Source organism: Trifolium pratense, linkage group LG6 (genome assembly GCF_020283565.1).
Source record: "Trifolium pratense cultivar HEN17-A07 linkage group LG6, ARS_RC_1.1, whole genome shotgun sequence".
In the NCBI taxonomy this organism is placed as follows: Eukaryota; Viridiplantae; Streptophyta; class Magnoliopsida; order Fabales; family Fabaceae; genus Trifolium; species Trifolium pratense.
Window position 1 is genome coordinate 31,016,190 of NC_060064.1, and position 17,449 is coordinate 31,033,638.

General features: G+C 31.2%; 2 protein-coding genes across 2 annotated transcripts; one reads left to right on the forward strand and one right to left on the reverse strand.

Annotated features, from left to right (window-relative positions):
* Positions 1–3,466: 3,466 nt before the first annotated feature.
* On the forward strand, positions 3,467–8,591 carry LOC123891489. Its single transcript, XM_045941363.1, has 3 exons — positions 3,467–4,066; positions 7,709–7,718; positions 8,044–8,591. Exons 1-3 carry the CDS (start codon positions 3,545–3,547, stop codon positions 8,589–8,591), a joined length of 1,080 nt encoding a protein of 359 aa, XP_045797319.1. The 5' UTR covers positions 3,467–3,544.
* A 1,245-nt stretch (positions 8,592–9,836) lies between these two features.
* Positions 9,837–12,220, reverse strand: LOC123891490 (CASP-like protein 4D1). Its single transcript, XM_045941364.1, has 3 exons — positions 11,985–12,220; positions 10,790–10,925; positions 9,837–10,046 (listed from the first exon to the last, which is right to left on the reverse strand). Exons 1-3 carry the CDS (start codon positions 12,218–12,220, stop codon positions 9,837–9,839), a joined length of 582 nt encoding a protein of 193 aa, XP_045797320.1.
* Positions 12,221–17,449: the final 5,229 nt, after the last annotated feature.

Genomic DNA, 17,449 nt, shown 5'->3' on the forward strand with positions numbered 1-17,449 from the left:
GCTTGAGTTTTTAAGGTGCGTTTGTTTTAGGAGAAATGTGAAAGAAAGAGATTGGAAAGAGAGAAGAGAGAGTGAGTTTCACTTGTTTGGTGCATAGAAGAAAGAGGGTAGAGAGAAGAGAGAGTGATTTTCACTTGTCCAACTGATTTTCACTTTTTTTTTTTGAAGTCTCGCTCATTTTTTTATTCTTTTTTTTGGTCAGGTAGCCTAGTGGCTTGAAATTCCACCTTTAAAGATGGATAAGTGGAGTGTCCAGGGTTCGAACCCTGGCTCCTGCATATAAAATGCTGATGTCCCAACCAATTGAGCTAAGCTCATGGGGACTATTCTTCTCATATTATGTAGAGATGAATATACGAACTAGTATGCACCGCATAAACTTGCATTTTAAATGAGTCGAGTTAGCTCAAGTTGGGTTCACATTAGCTCACTGGTTAAATGGTTGATCTGCAGACTATTACAAAATAAAATTTTAAAAAATCACTTTTTAAATAAATAAAAAACTTTAGTAAAAATAAATAAATAAATAACTGAAATATTAATATTATAAAACTTTTTTTTAAAAGCTTAAAAAATATTATTATTGTTAATAATTTTATGTGTGTGTGTATATATATATATATATAGATTTAATCCACCTAACCCACAATTTTAACAGTTCAACCCAGATGAGCAAAAATATTATAAATAAGTGATGTGTATACGTATACCTACTTAAGTACGAAAAATTAAATTTCTTTATATTGTAAATGCTCTAAGTATACAGATTATTCAGGACATGATAATACTTACTTTGTTGAGAGATGTCACGGGCGCATTAACATTGAATTTTATTGGTTAAGGTTATACATATTTGACACTTCGATCTTTTAAGTTATAAAATTTAGATAATTTAGTTTTTTTTATAAAAAAAACTAAAATATCTTAATATTTAGAATTTAAGGAATCAAAGTTTTTTTTTATAAGCAAAGAATGAATTATAAGGAGTATAAGGAGTACGCAACCCTTACCATTCTAAAAAGAAGCCATTAGATTCTAAAAATGCAAGATAATGGATCTTTACACCAATCTGAAAATACAAAAGAAAACTTAGAAGTTATTCTACCAACAAACCAAAACCAGGAGATATAAATAATTTGACCCACTAAGGATTGCAAGTTAATGACATCTCCTCTAAACATTCTATTATTACGGGCTCGCCATAAGCTTCATGTGGTTGCCAACCAAATTACATATCTGAGCTTTTGCATATGATTTATTCTTCACCAAAGCACCAAAGGAGATAAAGTGCTTCCAACAAACTTCAAAGGGGATAAAATCCACATTCATCAGTCGAAAATTATCTTCCAAATTTGTTGTGAAAAAGAACAATTGAAAAACACATGGTCAATATTTTCCTCTTCTTTGAAACAAAAAGCACAACACAACTCACGCGGATTAACAATAACACCTTTGTTCGCCAATGCCATACGAGTTGGTAGTCTAGATAATAATAATCTCCATCCAAATATACTCACTTTAGATGACATGTCATTTGTCCATAATTGATTCAAAGCTTCCACCACGTTCTCTTCAATTGTCAAAGTAACAACACGAGATAGTAAGAACACATACGTCGAATGGATCGAGAACTGGCCGGTTTGATGTATGTTCCATCTAACGCAATCTTTGTCATTCGGGTAAGGGAAAAATCCTGTCAACAAAGTGTCTAACTCTTGCGCTAATTCCTGCTCAGCTGCAGATAAGACCGAACTTCATTCCAACTTCCATCTTCCCACATACCACTAGCACCTACCACTATATTTGGATACAAAGCTTTATTGAACAAAATAGGGAATAAGCTCTTAAAACAAACTGGTCCCAACCAATCATCATGTCAAAATCTCAAAGAAAGACCATCACCCAACACATTGCTCACGTTTTTTTTGAACCAATCTTCATTCACAACTCCCCAAATCTTCATGATATCGCGCCACCACAATGAGTGTCCTTTTACATCGTTGATTGATTGCGACATAAAATTATCTATCATATTCCCATATCTATGCTTTAACAAATTGGACCACAAAGCATTTTCATCACTAATTCCTCTCCATTTCCATTTACAAAGTAAAGCTTGATTGAATAAATCAAGATTTTTAATACTCAACCCACCTCTGTCTTTTTGTAGGCAAATAGTGCCCCAACTAACCCAGCAAATCTTCTTTGTATCAGAACCTCCACCCCATAAAAATTTCCGTTGAATGCGTGCATAACTTAAAAAACCAAAATAAAAAGAATAAAATTTAAAAAGCTAAAATAAAACCTAAAATAAATTTAAAAGACTAAAAATATAATTTAGTCAATTTTATTTTACCAAGTTGAGGCTTACTTCAACTCTAGTTAACTATTAGTGTCAAACACAAAGTTTAGTCTTGCTGAATTTATTGGGCGGCACACAACTTCTACAAAATCGAGACACTCTCTTTTAAGATCACACACAAGAGCAGTTAAAAAATGAACTTGAATATATCAATGTCGATATTATAATATTTTGCGAGTTTGTCAGAACCGGACCGGTCATCGGATCGGCGAGCTCACCGGTTCAAGGTTCAATTGGTCGGACCGGGTTCAATCGAGGTCGAACCGTTTTTAATTAAATATATATTTTAATTAATATATAAATAAATATATATGAATAATTGCTCAATATTTCATAATTTCACACATTAAAAAGATAAAATATCATAAGTCAAAATAAAATAAAATTTATAATTCAAACCAAATGAAAAATAGATGAAAAACAAAAACATTTCCTATTCCTACGACGTCGTTGTTTTGTTTCAGAATTTTTTTTTTAAAAAAAAATTAAAACGACGTAGTTTTACCCTATTTTTTTAAAAAAAAAAAAATCTGCAAAACCGCTTGAACCGCCCGGCCGGTTCGCCGGTTCGACCCCGGTTCACACGTTTTTTTGCCGGTCGGTTTCCTATCCGTTTTTTGTTCAAAACCGAACCGTTTTCATGACCGGTTCACAGTCCGACCGGCCGGTCTGGTCCGGTTTTGATAACCTTGATATTTTGTTTTATTATATTGACAATAGGTACTCCTGTCCCATATTATAATAAAAAAAATTTCACACTTATTTAAAATCTGATAATTTGAAGTATGACGTTTTATATTTTTCTTGAAATAAGTTTCATAAGGAGATGTAAACATAATTTTTATTAGTTATTGATTATGGGAAACAGAAGAGATAGAGAGTAAATTAAATGTTATTTGCATTAAATTTCATGAAAATAAGTAACAGTAAATATTGAAAATGATAAAAGTGGATTACTTTTGCATATAATTTGGGATAAGAAATTCTTTTATTTTTTTTTATAATATAAAAAGTAAGGAGTACTAGTTTGTTCGGTGGACCCTTACATATCCAACATATTTTTCACATATCTAACATTTTTTCCTGTCAAATACACATCTAACATTCTATATCCACTCATTTTTGGTATATAAATAGTTACTAAAAACATATCTTAGCCATATGTCATAAACATTTGTGGACATGGCAATAGACCATACAAGAATCACTATCCGTGCATTCAAAGAAAGTGACATTGAAGATGTGTTGTTATGGTTAGGTGATAATAGAGTTCTTCAAAATACTCGAATGGAGGCATGTAATTCAAAAGAAGAGGCATTAGATTTCATAAAAACTAAATGCATTTACCCATTACAACAATCAATATGTCTTGATGACCACTCCATTGGAATTATTTATGTCCTTCCTTATGATAATGATCAGAAGCATAAAGCAGATTTAGGTTATGCAATTGGATTTAATTATTGGGGTCAAGGTATAGTCACCAAAGCATTGAGGATTCATTTGTGTAAAGTGTTTCAAGAGTTCCCTTATTTGCATAGGTTGCAAGCTCATACTCTTGTGGAAAATAAGGCTTCTCAAAGGGTGTTAGAAAAAGTTGGCTTCATTAGGGAAGGATTGCTTAGAAAGGTTTTTTTACACAAAGGTAATATTGAGGATTTCTATATTTTTAGTTTCTTGTCTAGTGATGAAATTCTTCATGCTGTTTGATTAATTATTGTTGGCAATATATAATAGGCTTATGGTTGTTGTGTAATTGCATTGTAATAGTACTGATTTCAATTTAAGACGGGTTTCACGTTCTACTTTAAATATATGATCATCCAATAAAAAAATTATTAATTTATCATGTAATATTAAGAAAGTGGACAATGTGATGGAAAATATGATTGATATTGGTTGACAATATAAAATTATTTTATATGCTTATTATTTTTTCTCTATATTTATTCCATGTTTATATGTTGAGATTTATCAAGTGTGAGTTAAGTTCCACATTGATTGGTAAAATTGAAAATGATTAAGATATAAGTGAGACGACCTTATAAATCCAATGTCTGATGGTTTTGCGTGTAAAAGTGTGATGTCAAAGTTACGTGTGTGGTTGCTCGGTGTTCAATGTATCGATCTAACCTAGCTAGATTTCCCCTCATGGCCTAACAATGGTATCATACTTCGGTTCGAGGGAACAATAAGTGAGTAGTGATGAATCGTGAACATGGTGAGACTCACACTTGAAGAAAATGTTGAGATCTGACAAGTGAGTTAAATCTCACTGGTTGAAAGAGTTGAAATTTATCAACATATAAGTGATATAACCCATAAATTCAACGTCTTAATATTTTGAATGAAAATGTGGTGTCAAAATCACTTATGTGATTGTTCAATATCCAATATAGCAATCCAACCCAGTGAAACTTTCTATTGTTTACCCCAATAGTAAGGTTGTGTGCACCCCTTTCAAGCCATTATATTCGACTATGCATTAATGACAATAGTTAATAGTTAATGGTTAATGGAGACACTGTTTAAAAATTATTATTTTTAAGCATATAATTCTTTGCTTAATTTGAATTATAAAAGATTGAATATATTTTGTACTCCTTTGTAATTCATTTTTATGATTAAAAACAAATGATGTTAGAAGCATATGTTATAGTTCTATTCACCACCCACGATTGAAATGGTATTATATGTATGGTTTCGGTTTAACGAAATGAAGTTTGATATATGAAAAATGTTAAACTATGTTACTGGAGCACTAGTTTTTTTTTTTTTTTTTTTTTACAATTTTGGAGCACTAGTTAAGCATACTAATATGAAACTTTTATCTAAAAATTTGTGCATTTAATATCTTAACGATATAAAAAATTATCATTTTAACATTACTTTTATGATTAATTTCCTTTTTTAGCATGCTTAACAAATATCTTGGAATCAAGTTTAGCATGACCTGATATATATTCTCTTCGACCAATATTTATAAGCAATTTTTTTTATTTTATACGTATTAAGAAATTTGTTATAAGACCAATGTTTAAGATTTAAGAAAGAATAAATTTGTTAAAAGTGTTTTATTTTATTTTTTTGACCGATTGTTATAAGTATTATTTCATACCTATTAATTCTTTTATTAAATTATCCATTAAAATCTGTTAAATTTGCATTGAGATTATACCGTAGATAAGGTCAATGTTTAAGAAAGAATAAATTCTAATGGCATCCGTTTATTTTACATGGATGCAAGTGAATTAACTTCAGTAATTAAAAAATAAAAGGCGTAAGAAAGAGAAATTTTTTATTTTTTTTTGAAAAAGACCTTGAGAGGAGCATACTCTAAGGACCCAAGCCAACATCACTAGACCAACCCCAAGTGGGTTGTAAGAAAGAGAAATTTAAATACATGATAAAAGATACACACACTTGCTATCAAGTCTTTTAGGCTTTGTTTGGTACGAATGAAAGAAAGTGGAAGGAAGGGAAATTACGGAAATCGGTGGATCAATTTCAATCGGTGGATTAATATGAAGGTGGATGAATTTGAATCGGTGGATAGTTTTCATAATTTTCATTCCTTCCACTTCCTTTCCACAAAACCAAACACACCCTTAGTCTTCCTTTTTTTTTAAATTATAATGGGTATGAAGCCCCGATATGTTACACGATACTAATACGATATATACGACACCGATACGGCGATACGGGAAAATTTACAAAATTCGCTATACGATACGGCCTCGATACGGGAAAAAAGTATGGTAACATACTTTTTTGAGTCAATCATTATCACCGACCCATCTACGATACGGGAAAATTTTCAAAATTCGGGACACGATACCGGCAACATACTAATATGGTTTGAGTCAATCATTATTCATTATCACCGACCCATCTACTACTATTCAAGCTTAAATATTTTTTTTCCATCATGAATATTAGAGTTGTCAGTCAAAATAGGGTAGTTCGAATGGGCTGGCCCAAATTTTTTTCTAGCCTTTTTAGCTCGGTCCGTTAAAGTCCACTTAAAATATGAACTATCCCGAGTGGACCTTAGGTAGCTTGAGCCGGAATAAATTATAATAAAAAAAATTAAAATAAATATGGGTAATAAGTCTGCCAAGTGTATTTTTTTAACCTTTTCTTCATAGCCGTCACCCCCCACTTTAACCTAGTTTTTTTCTTCTTCTTGATCTATCAAGGAGGGGTGGTTTTAGGGTCAATTTTGACCCAAAATCACCCCTCATAATTGTTTTTCCTTTTCTTCTTTATTTAAATAAGTGATCTTCACATTGATCAAGTTTTTCTTTTGTGTTTTCTTTTTTGTGATTTCGCCGTCTGAGTGCGGCGTTGTGTTGTTCGTCGTCTTGTGCGACGTTTTTGTTGTCCCGTATTGTGCGGTGTTCATTTGATTTCTATTGAAAAGATCGGCTTCAGTCAATTACAGATTCAACCAATGATTTGCGCTTCAACGTTGCAGATCCGGAGGCATGGATACTTCGGTGACTTTAACTTTATCATATTATTTGTTGTAGCATTTTGCTGTTGTATGCTATTAACTCGGATGCTGTGAGTTTTGTTCGCAGATTCATCCTTTACGTTTTTAGCGATGTTGATTATGGGATTGTATTTGATGTAATCTATCAATTTGAATGAATGAATATTATTTTGTTATTGTCAACAAAAAAAAAGTCTGCCAAGTGTCAACATTTTAAATTTAATATTTTTTACTTATTTGGACCAATCCAATCCATTAAGCCCAAAAAAATAATAACATTGATTTGATTCACATTCACTAAAAAAACGTAAAAATAAGTCACAATGAAGACTCACCGAACTTTTTTTTTGAAGAAGAAAGACTCACTGAACTTATATTATGAGTAAGTCTTCCATGGGCACAAACATTTAGGCACTTAATTTAGACACACACACAAAAGTCAAAAAAATTAAATGAAAAATAAATTTGTCACATCAATTAATACTATTTAATTTCTTTTCTCTTTAATTTTTTTTGCATGTTGTGAGTGTGCCTAAGAAATAATTATTTGGGTTTGTGCCCATATAAGTATTTCTCCTTATATTATATGTTATGTCATTTTTCGCGCCTTCGTTTTCCTGTCGCGTTCCTCTTCACCATCCTCGTAAGTTCTTTAATCTATGTTCTTTAATCATCAATTTTTTTTTGGAAAAACTAAAAATAAAAAATAAAAGTGGACTAGCCCGAAAGCCCGTATAGGGTTGGGCTCGGACCATACTTTTTTCAACCTGTTTTCATGCAGACAGGTCGGGTAAGACTGACGCGAAACAGGTCGGGTATCCCGTTTTGACAACTCTAGTGAATATATATAGTTATTTGAGTGTTTGCTATTCTATTCATTCATTGGTTGTCTTTTATGTCATTTTTATTGTGATAAGAGATTCCAGTGCATTAGTCTATGTTTGGAAGTTGTTGTTAATTAGGTGGAAGTTCACTTTAAAGTGGTCTTTTATGTGATGGAAATTCTTGTTAAATATAGTATGATGCATTTTTTATTTATTGTTTTTATTTGCAGATGATAAGTAACGTAATGGATAATGTTAGTCAAATACATCTAACTTCTAACTTCTTTTTTTGTCAAATATACATCCAACACTCTAGCCACTCACTTTTCGTATATATAAATAAATAAAACCATATACCTTAGCCATATATCAACATTTTGTAGTCATGGAAATAGAGCACACAAGAATCACTATTCGTCCATTCAAAGAAAGTGACATGGAAGATGTGTTGTTATGGTTAGGTGATAATAGAGTTCTTCAAAATACCCGAATGGAGATGTGTAATTCAAAAGAAGAGGCATTAGATTTCATAAAAACTAAATGCATTTACCCATTACAACAATCAATATGTCTTGATGACCACTCCATTGGAATTATTTGTGTCCGTCCTTATGATAATGAGAAGCATAAAGCTGATTTGGGTTATGCCATTGGATTTAATTATTGGGGTCAAGGTATAGTCACCAAAGCATTGAAGATTCTTTTGTGTAAAGTGTTTCAAGAATTTCCTCATTTGCATAGGTTGGAAGCTTATACTCTTGTGGAGAATAAGGCTTCTCAAAGGGTGTTGGAAAAAGTTGGCTTCCATAGAGAAGGATTGCTTAGAAAGGCTTTTTGTCACAAAGGGAATATTGAGGATTTCTATATTTTTAGTTTCTTGTCCACGGATGAAATCCTTCATGCTATTTGATTAATTATTGTCGACGATAAGATCATCTTCAATAAAGGTATTTTAGTGAGTATTACAGAAGGATGATTCGTACTATATTTAATTTTTTTCTCTCCATTGCACGAACATGGTATGGCAAAATGAGTATCATAAAATTTGTTTAAATAAGGTATTCTATCATCATTAATACATGAATGCATGGTATCTTATGTTCTCTTTACCATTGAAGCAAAATGTGTATGAGTTGCAAAAATACGGCGTAGCATTAAAGAGTAGCATTAAAAAGAACACTTATTAGTAGTATATGAAACTAAAAGTATGTTCCATAAGAAAAACCATTAAAGATACTCTACAGGCTTATGGTTATAGTACGTAATAGCAATGTAATTCAGTCTATGAAGCCCAAATACTCCAAAAATGGTGAAATATTGTATCTAATACTTGTTTGATACTGATACTCGTCTGATACGTCCTGATACTCGTATCGAATAAGTATCGGAAAATTAATATTATTATTTTAAAAAATTACCGATACGTATCGGATACTTCTCTGATACGCGTATCAGAGAAGTATCGAACAATTAATGTTCTTTGATGATAGAAATAAAGGAGGAGAGACTATAGTCTATACCTTACACTTTAATTTTTTATGACATTTAGTGCTCGATTATATATACACGTAAATGACTTTCAGTTTCCTTTAAATTTATATACGACTATAGTTTATACCTTGCACTTTAATTTTTTTAAACTCTCCATTTACCAAAAAATAACTTTGAACGCGTTTATCCACTATACACTTTTATCCACTCGAGCCAGGTTTCGAGATAAACTAATTCTTAACGAACCGAGTTGAACTGATGTGAATTCGATCGACTCAACTCGACTCATTTCCGGCTCATTCCCTATGTATCGCAAATTTGTTCATTAATGCCTACTTTATAAATGTAATGAGTTTTGTTGAGTATAAAAAACATATAACATTGAAGTAAGACAAGAAGAATTCATCCATTCTATTAAAATATCAAAACAAGTACAATTCTTACGAAATAAAATTTTAAAGAAAATATATAAGGACTACAAAAATCCATTACAAAAACATAGTATATAATTCTATTGACAATCAAAGAAATTTAATGACCTAAACCAAACTAGAGAAGTGAAAAGATAATAGTAATTATCTAGAAACTTAGACAATTTTGTGCATCAAACTAAGCATCTTCTCTCTTTTTTTTTGGCAAAGCAAATGAAGTGAAATTGATTCTATTAATTAGCTTTCTTTGACAAAGTAAATGAGGTGAAAACTGATGCTATGGCTGTGGCTATGAACCCTAATAGAAGAAGACTAGCTGAGGCATTAGCATTTCCAAAAAATGAGATTAAGGGAAGTTCAAATAATTCATCGGAGAGTCTTTGAAGATCTTCTGAGGCACCAAATCCAGCAGCTGAACCGGAAATTAAAAAGTATGATATTATCTGTCCAAAATAAAAAATAAAAAATAAAACAAAATGTAGTTAAAAATGACAATTTATTGAAATAAAAACACATAGTATTCAATTAGTATCCATCTACATTGTAAACTTTTTTTGTTTTTGTCAATCTCAATCAATCATAACTTTCTGATCTTTAAAAAGATTTGACTTAAGCCACTAGGTTTGGTCTAGTAGTGAGGGGCTTGGGTAGTATGTAATAGGTCATGGGTTCGATCCTCAGCTCATTGTAAACCAAAGAAAATAGATTTGACTTCAATCGTAGTCTATTTAACTTATTAAAACAGATTATATGGCAACCAAAAGTCAATATTAAAAACTGCTCTACCATATAAGAATTTTGAAAATTACACAAATCAAGAGGAAAAGAAATATTACTCAAATGAAAATAAAGAAAAATAAAAAAATAAAAACAATAGTGCAAATGCCCGGGTAAGCAAGCATCTAATTACTTTTAAAATCACACATATGAATAATTGTTATTTAATGATATTTTTAACTATTTTACACCGAAAAAGTATAGAAATTAAACTCAAATATATATTGTAGAAAATATTATACGGTATATATAATATAAACCAAAATAGTCAATAAAAATTGATATATTTAGTGTAAAAATATTTAGACCAAATATTTTAATTTTTACCGACTTATTTTTCTTATATTTTAAGACAGAATGAGTACGTACACTTACATACTTGAAGACTAGTTATAGGATGTAAATGTACCTTATCACCATAAAAATCAAACTTATAGCCTCCATCACCATTTAATACACGATTTCCTGTTGCCACGGTAAAAATTGAAAGTGCCATTTGCAGGAGATTGTATACAAACCCAATTACTATTGTGGAGATCATGTATCTGCATTTTCGAAATTGTAGACTCTTAATATATAGAACGAAAGAACTATTAGAATTAATATAGTTTGTTAACATATAGTTAATTAGCAGTTAGAAGTCAGTTATAGTTTGTTAATTAGTAGTTAGCTTGTTAATAAGAGCATGCATTTTTGTGGTTTTGAATTTTGGCACATTTTTGTTTTAATCTTGGATAAAATAAAATATAACCCCATATTCTTTATTTTTTCTATCAAATAATTGCCCCATATTCTATTTGCATAATATATAATAGGATCAATATCTGCTTCCAAAAGAAACTTCTATCCTCTCCTGCACATGAAAAGTTTGAGAGAATTCGGGCGCAATAGAACTTCGTATACTAGAACTATCTCCTCTAACAATCGGAGAATTAATACCAAAAAATAAAAATTTGTTATTGCCACCGATATTTTTAAAAACCAACTACCCCGGCCGTTCGAATTTATGCATCAAAATGAGGAATAGACACTGTCTGTATCGATTTATTCATCCGAATGCGATAAAAATAGTAATTATACTTTTCATTTAGAATGTTCCTAAGTCAAGAAGGGCATAGTTTTCAAGAAATGATTGGATATAAAAGTATGAAAAATGTTAAATAGTGTACCTGGTGCACTAATTAAGCATACAAAAAAGGAAATTTTGTCTTAAAATTTGTGCATTCAATGTATTAGAAGTGTAAAAAGTTATTTTTATCAACATTAACTTTATGTTTTATTTAAGCCACTAGGTTTGGTCTAGTGGTGAGGGGTTCGGGTAGTACGTTATAGGTCCTGAGTTCGATCCCCAGCTCATTATAAACCAAAAAAATAACTTTATGTTTTATTTCTATTTTTAATATGTTTAACAAGTGCATTGTGCAGCCAGTGCACTGTTAACATTACTCAAATTAACACATACCAATTTTTTTTACCTGAAAAAAAGGTGTAAATCTAGTAATATCTACATTGTCGGTTAAATTAGAATTTATAGAACATCTTTAACCTTTATAAATTATCCGAAAATAAAAATTAAATCATAACTAGCTACATCTAACGCTCACCGATAAGCATGGATATCTTGGAACTTAATTTCAGGTTTGTCGTTGTCGTAAACATCATCATCATCATCTAGAGTTTCCTTTGTTAAGACAATGAGTATGAGAGCAACGAGAAGGAACACAAAAGTTAACACCCTCATAAGTAAAAGGACAGTTCTTGAAACCGTTGAGTTTGATGGTTTGCTAGTTGTAGCTGTAGTTGTAGTTTTAGTTGGAGTAGTATTTGTGTTATTCTCCATCTCAAAACCTTCTAATTCTTAAATAATCTAAAATCAAAAACTTCGTTTCTTAATTTTTACAAATGTGATGTATCGTTTGTGGCCTTTTATAGCATGAAATTGATAAAAAAAATAAAAAATTGTCAAGTAGTCTAGTGACTAAAAATTTCACCTTAAAGATGAATAAGTGGAATGTCCGAGGTTCGTTCGAACTTCGGCTCTTGCACATATAATGTGATATCTGATAGAAAATTATATCTAGTTAATTATCAATATCGCTACCAACTGAACTAAGCTTACGCACACTGATCAATGGCCAGGTTGATACATAGAAGGATTTGGCTAATACTCTCCAATCTTTAATATAAGAATTTTTTTTTAATATTGAAAGTAGTAAAATATTTATTAACAAAAATTAAGTACATTGTCGCTATAAAAACAATTTCAATCGTCAACAAATTTAATATCATATATGACTCATGCTAATTAGTGACCGGAAACATTAGTAATCCAGAGTATTAATTAGTTAAAGATAGAAAAAGGTAAACTTTACATTGAAAATGATTTTTTTTATTTTTATATTTTATAAATATTAAACAAATTTTAATATAATTTTACGATATGGAATTTCCTTAACTAGTCTTCTGCAGATTCTAGTTAGCATTTTTCATATGCAAATGTTTGATACATTAACTTCACATTGGTAGGTGACTAGCTTTAGCATTTTCTTTGAGTACACATACTCCTCCGTTTAAGAACGAGTGAGTCAGTTGACTGTTATGCATTATTCACACGTATTGTTTTGATCATATTTTTTACTAATAAATAAAAAAAATATTAGCATATAAGATGTTGTTCTATTCCGTGTCAAAATAAAAATGTTGTTCTTCCATTCGTCCCAATGAGTATTTTTAAAATATCAACTTTTAATAATTTTTTATTATACAATAAAAATATTAATCGTCAAAGTTATACATTACATATGTGAAACAGTTGATTGACTTACTCATTATGCGACGACGAGAGAGTACTACACAACTTTCATTTGATATCATTTTTAAAAAAAACTTTTATATAGATTGGCCTGCAGATTCGAGACACTTGTAATTAATATTGTTGTTGACGGATTACAAGAACTTCCATTTGATTTTTTTTTTTATAACTTTTATCTAGATTGGCCTGCAGTTTCAAGAATTTTGGAGATATTATTGTCATTGACGGATTTAACATTCACTATAAGAAAAAATAGAACAATATTCATGGGAGCTGTCACGTTGTTCATTAACACCAATGTAGGGGCTTGTCTTTTTTTTATTTTTTGACTAAAACCAATGTTGGGGCTTGTTGTATTGATTTCTATCTGAATTGGAGCATCCCATATGCTTTTATTAATATTAATATAATTTTTTACTATAAAACAATAAAAAAATAAAATTCAAGAGAGCACTCATTGCCATATTAACCACCTTATTTTGCATTGTGGATATAGTTTATAACTTTATACTAGTATACTTTAATGTATCTATGTATTAGAATGGTTAGCAACTTGATGATACAGGAAACTTAGAGAAGATTGATATGGCTATTGGCTAAGATATAACAAAGTGAGTGGTTGACATTGTTAGATAATATAGAGTAGTTATTATTAGTTAGTAGTAAGGGTAATTTAGACTTTTCAATTTACTTATTTTCCTAGTTTATATTCTTATTGTAAGATTATGCAATTAATCAATCTCATTGTAATATTATGAAACCCTAGTAGCCACTTTTGTCTTCTCTGCTTTGTATCTTTGATTCTAACATGGTATCGAGAGCTTGTTTCGATCCTCCTTAGATTGTGTATTGTTATCCGCTGCCGAGTTCCCAATAGTTTGGGAATGTGTTTGTTCTATTGAGTTGTGTTGCTGCGTTTTGAGTTTTCTTGGTGTGATTGATTTTTTGGTTAATTTCTAGGTTGGTCAAAATTGGTTTCTATTGAATTTATGAGTGCAACACGTTGCTTTTGTTTTTGCTGGGGAGGAAATATTGTTGTTTCTTTTGGTTCTTCGGTGACTTGCTTCTGGTTCGATTTTCGATGCTTCTTTGGTGGAGGGATTTAAGTGAATCAAATGAATTTGGTTCGGCGTAGTGGAGATAATTTTTCGTTTGCAAGGAATCAACTTTTTATGGCTTATTGGAGATTTAGGAGCATCGTCACTGATATCAAATTTGGAATTGGCGGTGTAAGGTACGATTTGGATTTTGTATATATTGGTGGGATCTAGCTTTGCAATTGAACCATGAAGAAGGTAACATGCTTTGATTTGATTTTGGGAGCTACGTGGTCCTCTGATTTTGCAAGTTTGGAGCACTATTTTCAATTTGGGAAAATTTTGTTTGGAACGGGGCCTCACTTATTTATCCGATTTCAATATTGCAATTGGTATGATAATCTTTTGATTTGCTTTTGTTGCCTCATTGGTTCGTTCCTTCCTTTCATTTATTTGGCAATTTATATGATCGGAAATTCTGATTGAAACACGGTTGTTTTGTTCATATGTCTCGTTAGTATGGTTTTGTTTGGTTTAGTTTCATTTGCCTTTGTTGATTTGGTTTGGTTCCGCTTTATAGTGGTTTGGCTTGATTTTGTTCGGTTCAATTTGATTTTATTTGGTTTGGTTTGGTTCCATTTGAGTTTTGTTTGGAATATTGGATTGGTTTGTTTGGTGAGTTATTACTCACAATTTGATTGTTTGGTGTGAGTGCTCACATTTGGTGAACCAAGTACTCACAATTTGGTTGTTTGGTGAGTCAATGTACTCACAGTTTGATTTCTTTTGATTGATTGTCTTTCTATTGGTCTCTTTGATGATTGATTGCTTCTCCCCTTTTTTTTTTATTCTTCTTTGTTTGATTGGTATTCTCCCTCATTGGCTTCTTCTGTTTATTTGGTTCTCTCTATTTGGTTCTTATCTTTGATTGTCTCTCTATATTGATTCTTCTGATTGATTGCATTTCTCCCTCTATTGTTTCTGCTAATTGATTGCATTGCACTTCTCTCTGTCAATTCTTCTGTCTGATTGCTTCTCCCTGTTTGATTGCTTCTCTCTGATGATTTCTCTTTTGTTGGATTGCTCCTCTCTGTTTGTTCTTCTATTTGGTTGATTCTCTCTCTATTGGATGATCTTTCTGTTTGGTTTGGTTCTTCTTTATGTTGTTTTTGTTTGATTGGATTGGTACAATTTGATTTGGTTTAGTTTGGATTTGGATACATTTGGTTTGAATTAGTTCTTCCTTTTGATGGTTCTCTTCTTCGGTTTGGCTGATGCTTCTCTACAATGGTTACTCATTTTGGATGCTTCTCTCTATTGACTTCTCTTATATTTGGATGCTTATCTATGATGATTTCTCCTTCTGTTTGGATGATGGTTTCTCTCTTTGGCTGCTACTTCTCTCTCGGATGGTTCTCGCTTTTGGTTGCTAGTTGCTGCTTTCTGCTGATTACAATTTTAGTTGTTTTGGTTTTATTTCTTCTATTTTGGGTTTTAATTTTGTATGACAAACTCTCAATGCTTTATGTCGTGTAAAGACATTGTGAGTTTGCGGGGAGATGTTAGATAGTATAGAGTAGTTATTATTAGTTAGTAGTAAGGGTAATTTAGACTTTTCAATTTACCTATTTTCCTAGTTTATATTCTTATTGTAAGACTATGCAATTAAGCAATCTCATTGTAATATTATGAAACTCTAGTAGCCACTTTTGTCTTCTCTGCTTTGTATCTTTGATTCTAACAGACATGTCACTTTATTTTTACCAGATGTAGATAAATCTCAGCCATTAAATTTGATCAAATAATTAGTGAATAGCTAAATCAAGATATATATATATATATATATATATATATATATATATAGGGGGCTGCTAACTTAGACCCAGTTGGGTCTAAGTTAGCAAGGTGCACCTTTTCAGTTGGACCAAAATACCCATTCTTTTTAATTAATTAACCAAATTACCATCAATGGACGCGGATCCAGTGTCGCGCGCGTACCGCAGGACCATGGTTACAGGCCGTTGATTTCCATCAGACAGCCAAGCTCTGATCTCATCAAGACTGTCTGATCAATCAGACAGCCCAGATCATCCGAATCCATCAGATTCCAGCGCATGCAACACACTGGATTACACCCTGGAGAGAGAAGAATCTACTTTTTAAAAGCAGGACACGTGTCGCTGTCTGATTGGCTGGGCGTGATTTTTTTCCATTTAATACTTTGAACTCAATTATTTCGTTGTAAATTAATTTTTTATTTTTTATTTTTATACCAAAATTCATAATTTTTTTTCTCTACAAATAGAGACTTGGTTCGTTTGATTTGGACACAGAAAAAAAAACCCAATTTTTCACTACCTTAATCTCATTTTTCACTACCTTACATCAACTCACTGAAACCATTCTACCAGGAAAATGGTTTCAGAGTACAAATCTCTGAAACCATTCTACCAGCTAAATGGTTTCAGAAGCAAATAACTAAGAATCAACTTACTGAAACCATTCTACCAGCAAAATGGTTTCAGAAGCAAACACAATTAATAAATTACTCACTGAAACCATTCTACCAGTAAAATAGTTTCAGAGTACAACTATGTGCAACCATTCTACAAGCTAAATGGTTTCAGAAGCAAATAACTAATAATCAACTTACTGAAACCATTCTACCAGCAAAATGGTTTCAGATTACAACTCTCTGAAACCATTGTACTAGATAAATGGTTTTAGAAGCAAACACAATTAATAAATTACTCATTGAAACCATTCTACCAGTAAAATGGTTTCAGAATACAACTATGTGCAACCATTCTACCAGTAAAATGGTTTCAGAAGCAAACATTAGTTTTTAATTACCGTTTTATCTCATTTAATTAACTAAAAATAGTTTCAGGTCTCCAAAAATTTCATAAAATATACCAAAAGTTCAAGAATATTATCTACTATTTTCCTGGTATAATGGTTTCAGTGAGTTGGTTGAGTGGTGCGTGTTAAATTACAACACACAAGTAACGTATTTAGTAGACAAAAAATGAGATTAAGGTAGTGAAAAATTGCATTTTTTTTTCGGTGTCCAAATCAAACGAACCAAGTCTCTATTTGTAGAAAAAAAAAATATTATGAATTTTGGTATAAAAATAAAAAAATAAAAAATTAATTTACAACGAAATAATTGAGTTCAAAGTATTAAATGAACAAAAATCACGTCCAGCCAACCATTGTG

Excerpts from the sequence above, each read along its gene's own strand:
- LOC123891489 (XM_045941363.1), top strand. The coding sequence starts at position 3,545 with ATGGCAATAGACCATACAAGAATCACTATCCGTGCATTCAAAGAAAGT.
- LOC123891490 (XM_045941364.1), bottom strand. The coding sequence starts at position 12,220 with ATGGAGAATAACACAAATACTACTCCAACTAAAACTACAACTACAGCT. Across the intron at positions 10,926-11,984 it reads CAAGATATCCATGCTTATCG|ATACATGATCTCCACAATAG; the intron begins GTGAGCGTTAGA and ends TCGAAAATGCAG. Across the intron at positions 10,047-10,789 it reads TTGATTTTTATGGTGATAAG|ATAATATCATACTTTTTAAT; the intron begins GTACATTTACAT and ends TATTTTGGACAG.